The sequence below is a fragment of the Lithobates pipiens genome, unplaced genomic scaffold (assembly GCF_037356315.1).
Source record: "Lithobates pipiens isolate NorthernLeopardFrog02 unplaced genomic scaffold, aLitPip1_a1.2 Scaffold_3, whole genome shotgun sequence".
In the NCBI taxonomy this organism is placed as follows: Eukaryota; Metazoa; Chordata; class Amphibia; order Anura; family Ranidae; genus Lithobates; species Lithobates pipiens.
Window position 1 is genome coordinate 169,588,557 of NW_027507790.1, and position 6,315 is coordinate 169,594,871.

A 6,315-nucleotide genomic window follows, 5' to 3' on the forward strand; every position below is an offset into this window, starting at 1 on the left:
GCGGACAAATTCCGCCAGACAATTCGATCGCGTGTACGCGGCATTACTCCAGCCAAATTTTTTTGCTAGTTTTGGATAGAAGATCTGTCTGATATTTATTGCTGTCTTTGTCCCTAAATAGACATTTTCCTTGGTCAGTGTCACCAAGACAGGAAGTGAGAGGAGGGTTTTTCCAGTGGCCAAGGTTCTAACCTTTATCTGTTCTTTTATCTGTGTGTGTGTGTGTGTGTGTGTGTGTGTGTGTGTGTGTGTGTGTGTGTGTGTGTGTGTGTGTGTGTGTGTGTGTGTGTGTGTGTGTGTGTGTGTGTGTGTGTGTGTGTGTGTGTGTGTGTGTGTGTGAAGTAGAGGAAGATCTCCCTGAAGGAGAAACTAAAAGCAATAAAAACAGAGATTGAAGATGGGCTTTAATAAGGAAATACAAAGAATTATTTACATTTTTCTAAATATTTTATCCCAGCCAAAGCTTTAGCATCTTTAGAGAAGCTTGAAGAATTCATTTTCCCAAGAGGAACTGCAGTAAGGCAAACAGTGTCCTGTTTCATACAGCAATTGAAGCATATGCCCAACCTCAGGAAGCTCTGCATAAACCACAGACCACTGACGGACAGCAGCCTGCTAGAGCTTGGTAGGTGCATAGTTGACAAATAACTATTTGGAACGTACAACAAAATGACTGTATTTGTGCATGACCAGCTTTGATTACTTTAATTTAGATACACATATACTACCTCCTTACCTCCTAAAAGCAGTTGGGGAACCCCGTGTCAGACATCTTGACTCCAGGTGGGTTGGAAGAAATGTTTGAAAGGTTAACAAAGTTTATTAGGACCATAAACTCAGATAGGGATAAGGGCACTGGGTAGCCAATAACAACCAAAAAATGCAGACTCCAAACTCTACTTAAGAGGTAATACAGAAAAGGGGTCTTTAATCTGGAACCGCCACTGCACTCTTCACACTGAGACCTCCTGAAATGTCCATTGGTAGTAGCTTCTACCCAGATTTTTCAGGACATTCATTAGTCGTGAAGTCTTAACCCCTGGTGTTCCAATACAAACAGCCACCTTCCTGCTCTATTTTCCCCTGGATGTACCCTCCAGCAGGACAGCTCACTCCTGCTGTTGTCATTCACAGCCAGTAAAGAGGGAGCGGTGAGAGGTGGGCAGGGCCCAAGAGCGAGCACGCAAGAGTGGCCGCCCATAGCATGCTGCTTGCTATGGGGGCACTCAACAGGGGGAGGAGCCAGGAGTTCCAGCGGGGGACCCCAGAATTGGAGGTTTAGGGTTGCTTTGTGTAAAGTCATTGCACAGAGAAGGTAAGTTTGACAATTTTTTTATAAAAAAAAAAAAAGAAAATTGCCTTTAATATCACTTTAAATATAATGAGTATACTTGCTAAAACAATAAGTACAATTTATTGTAGAAAAAACTGAACCTTGTGTGACTAAGATAATGAAACCAGTACTATTAAATGTATGCCTTGAAACATGTTGCTTTGTGTATTGTATTCACTTTTCTTATTTTTGTCTTATTTCTTTTTTAATACTATTATAATAATATTACTTTCTTTACAGGCAAAGTCTGTGCAGATGGCTATGTAAGAAATTTGCAAGCTTTGGATCTGAACCATAACCAGGACATCACTCAGTCTGGATGGAGAGACTTCTTAAATGTTATGGGTAATGTGCCAAAATTACAACATTTTGGCATTTCCAGACCTATTCAAGTACAATTTAAAACAGAACCTGTAACTCTGATTGCCTTAATTCGATGTGTATCTAAACTCCATAGCCTTAAACAATTGGACATGTTTGGATGGCTGTTGGATGAAAAAGACCTCGAACTACTTAATGAGATGAAGTCAGAGCATCCAAATGGAAATAATCTAATGCTGTTTTGGCAAACAACGCTACCATTCCACCCAATTATAGAGAAATAAATGTACTTTTTTTTTTGTGTAATTGCTGACAGCTAGGGAAAAACTTTAGTCTATTTTAGTGAGACAGAATCATTTGGAGTAATTATCTTATTGTTAACCTGATACAATTTTGTATAATATTATTATACAGGATTTATATAGCGCTGACAGTTTGCGCAGTTCTTTAGGGCAGACAGTACAATTACAATGCAATACAGGAAGATTTAGAGGGCCATGCTCATTAGAGCTTACAATATATACTTTCACATTTTATTTTTAAATATTTTGCTGATTATTTTTCATATACAGACTTTTACTGTACATTCTCCCTCTAGCAGTTATGTATGTTCCAAGTAATGTGCTTAGCATCTATGATGATAGACTGCCGAGACAAAATCAGTTAGCTGTATGTGGTCTTTATCTTCTGTTTAAATAGACAGAATGCATAGAGAAAGAAAATGGCAAATCATAATTGCTGTATAGCCTCAGTAAACAGAAAGAAAAAGGTTTATATGTAACGAACAAATATGGTTTCTCCGAGTACACACATAATGAAAAAGTGGAGCAGAAATAAAATTTTTGGAAAATCATATACAGTACATGTGTTGATATATACATTAGGCTGATATTGCATAAAATACTTTAGATTTCCTTTAAAGGGGTTGCAAAGGTTTGTTTAAAAAAATAAATAAAAATAACAAACATGTCATACTTACCTGCTCTGTGCAAGGGTTTCGCACAGAGTGACCCTGATCCTCATCTTCTGGGGTCCCTCTGCAGCACTCCTGGATCTCCTCTTCTCGAGTGCCCGACGGAGGAGCGCTTTCCATGGGGGCACTCGAGCGGGTGTGCTCCCAAGTCCTGCTGCTGTGTCCATTGACAGATAGCAGATATCGGTCCTGCCCCCCGGGTCCCGCGTCATTGGATTTAATTGACAGCAGCGGAAACTGCTATTAATCGAATGAGGGTTCGAGGCTGAAGCTGCTGTGCTAGTTCCCGTTGCTGGAAAGATCAGATTCAGGTAAGTAAAGGGGGGGGGGGCTCTAGGGGGCTGCTGCACTACAGAAGGTTTTTCACCTTAATGCATAGAATGCATTAAGGTGAAAAACCTTAGGGGTTTACAACTCCTTTAAGGAAAAATAAATCCATATCGTGATGTTGCTTTTCTATGTTGTCTCCCTGCTTTTTTTTTTTTTTACATAGATGTATTATATTAATGTCAAGTTAAACATTTGCAAAAAAAATAGTCTTTTTACATACTGAGATATGGAATGTTATAAAAAAAATAACAGAATAAATCTAATGCTTAGATTTACACCAACCTAGTCTTAATACTATACTAATAAATGAACAAAATGAAATAGGTGCGCTTATTCCTTTAAAATAATCAGACTCACATGTATATAAACTGAAAATCAATACATGTACGTGCAAACTAATATACAATGATCCATAAACCACAAAATGTCATAATCAGAAATTCATGTGTAAAAAGAAAAAAAGTGAACAAAAAACAAAATTAATAGTGTCCAAAACATATAATCCAATCTGAAAGAGTATATATTACGTGCAAATATATAAAAAATGTAATGCAGTCTAAAAATGAATGTGCAAATAAGGCCTGGTTCACACCTATGCAGGTTGCAGTTTGCATATTCCATTTTGCGTTTTTCAATACACGTTTTTGATCCATTGAAGTCTAAGAAACCAAAAACCAGAAAAAAGTCCCAGGCCTTTTCCATAAAAAGCACATAGGAAACCATGTTAAATGGACTGTAGTGTGTTTCTGTAAAACTGAAAATGCACAAAAAAAATTCATAGGTGTGAATCAGGCCTAAATCCAAATTTTATGGAAGGTCCCAACTCTAGCAGTGAAAAAGTGCTTACTGTACAAAAATTGGCAAAGTGCTCGAATGCAGATGTGCAACTCTCATGCAAGCCACTTACCAACCGCAAAGGAAATCTGATATGCTCTTGTGTACATAAAGGTAAGTAACTTCGCCAGCCAGCTCAGGACATCATCCATCTTATGAAGATCATAGACGTGAAGCTCCAATTCCACACATCACTCGCCGTTATATGTAACGGTTAAAATATAAAAGATGGGATAAGCCTCATAGTGCAGTAAACTCTGGTAAGATTTAATAATGGGATATTGACCTTACAATTTAAGGAGCATGTAAACAGTGGTGTATTACACAGTATTCTGCTTCGGCCGCTAGTGCACGTGATGACTTCACAAGATCAGCTCTGCCCATCCCATTTCACAATTCGAATATCAGATCTGTGTCACAGATCAGCTGCGGAGCTGATCTGTGTCTCACCTTTACTGCAGTGGGTCGGCTGGCATCTGTTGTCCACTGTCTGGTGTTCAGCTCTGTGCACTCTCCAGCTATGGGTGTCGACACCCTTCACCTGTTGCCTAATATATGATTCCTTCCTGCTACTTCCTGTCCAGCCCCTCATGTGCTTCTCTATTTAAATCCCTTTCAAACCTGCTACTGGTTGCTTGAGCAACGTTTGTTCCTGAAGCTCCCCTGTGTAACCTGTTTTACCTGACTTCTCGTGATCTGATCTTCTGTGTACTGACCCGGCTTGTTCTGATTACGTTGTCTGCAGCCCGCCCTGACCTTGGCTCACTACCTGGCTTTCCTTGCTTCATCCATCCATCCTTGTCTACAGTGTCTTCTGGTACTTCCCTAGCGAGCAGGTTGAACCCGGGGATCGTGACCTGGGGTCAGCACGCAGCTAAGTCCAAACCTTCGTCAGAGGGTCACTGGGGAAACACAGGCTGACTCTTAGATTCCACGCCCTGGGGGATCCCGTGTCACCTGCTCGCCTGAGGGTTCGCTGTAAGTAGTACCGTGACAGTTTGCTCAAGCCATGAGCGTCTCTGAGAATCGGCCGTTGACCGAGGATCCCATGCAACTTACCTGCTGCACCTGGCAATCCCTGCCTGCATCTGCCGTCACCACCTCGGTTCTCCGGTGATCCTAAGGCTTGTCGGGGCTTCATTAATCAGTGTTCCATACACTTCGAACTTTACAGCCACCATTTTCCTACTGATCGCACCAAAGGCGCATACATCATCTCTCTCCTCTCCGATGATGCTTTAGCTTGGGCCTCTCCACTCTGGGAATCACACGCTCCTATCAACTCTGACCTCCAGCTCTTTTTGGATGCATTTCTGAAAACTTTTGATGAGCCTGGCAGAGCGTCTTCGTCTGCTGGGGCCCTCCTTCGTCTTCGTGAGCAAGAAATGTCAGTCGGCCAATACGCAGTTCGATTCCGTACGCTGGCCGCTGAACTCAAATGGAATAATGAGGCTCTTACTGCTACCTTCTGGCAAGGCCTATCTGACCGTGTCAAGGATGAACTCGCTGGACGCGCCATTCCCACCATATTGGATGCCTTAATCGCATTGAGCATTCAAATTGACATTCGCTTCCAGGAGCGGGCTCTGGAGAAATCCAGATCCAGTCATCCCCCTGCTGGCCGTCCAGCACAGGTAGTCCAAAGATCGGTGCAATCCTCTCCGTCTTCGACCTCTCATGTGTTGGAAGAACCTATGCAGCTTGGGCGAACCCACCTCACTCCCGAGGAGCGTGGCCGACGCATGGGACTGGGTTTGTGCCTTTATTGTGGCGATAAAACACATCTTTTGAACTTCTGTCCACTCCGTCCGGGAAACTCCAGGGTCTAGCTCACTCAGAGGGAGGTGATCTAGACCGATCCGTTAATTTTCCTTGTTTCCCTCGTTTCACCCTTCCCGTAGCTATCCTCTGGGCTCAGAATGCTTATCAACTCTCTGCATACGTGGATTCTGGTGCTGCCGGGAATTTCATTGAACAGTCTGTAGCTTCCGAGTTGGGCATCGCCTTTGTTGCCTTGGCTATGCCTCTCTCTGTGACCGCAGTAGACGGCTCCTTCTTGCCTATGAGTCCAATCCGTTTTAAAACCTCTCCTATAGATTTACGCATTGGGGCTTTGCATAGAGAGGAGATCTCTTTCCTAATATTGCCTAAATCTTCCAGTCCCATCATCCTGGGCCTCCCATGGTTGCAGAAACACTCCCCACATCTGGACTGGAATTCTGGACAAGTATTGGCTTGGAGCCCTCCATGCCAACATCGGTGTATTTCCAGGGTGCTACCTCCTTCTTCCATTCCTCTTGCTGAGACCTCCACAACTCCCATGTTGCCTGCCCAATATCAATCCTTCCAAGATGTTTTCTGCAAAAAGGCCGCCGATCGCCTTCCTCCTCATAGAGACTTTGACTGCTCCATTGAGCTTTTACCTGGGACCGCTCCTCCCCGTGGCCGAGTCTACCCTCTATCTATCACCGAGACACAAGCCATGTCTGAATACATTCGGGAAAACCTGCAAAAGGGTTTCATC

At 42.8% G+C, this 6,315-nt stretch overlaps 1 protein-coding gene across 2 annotated transcripts in view; it reads left to right on the forward strand.

Moving 5' to 3' along the window:
- Positions 1 to 2,507, forward strand: part of LOC143940765 (baculoviral IAP repeat-containing protein 1e-like) — a 95,865-nt gene extending 93,358 nt beyond the window's left edge. For both annotated transcript variants that reach the window (XM_077462482.1, XM_077462481.1), the window contains exons 14-15: positions 458 to 625; positions 1,574 to 2,507. In XM_077462482.1, the coding sequence (XP_077318608.1) occupies positions 458 to 625; positions 1,574 to 1,938 (533 nt within the window). In that variant the 3' untranslated portion in view covers positions 1,939 to 2,507. The remainder of the gene's footprint in view (positions 1 to 457; positions 626 to 1,573) is intronic.
- Positions 2,508 to 6,315: the final 3,808 nt, after the last annotated feature.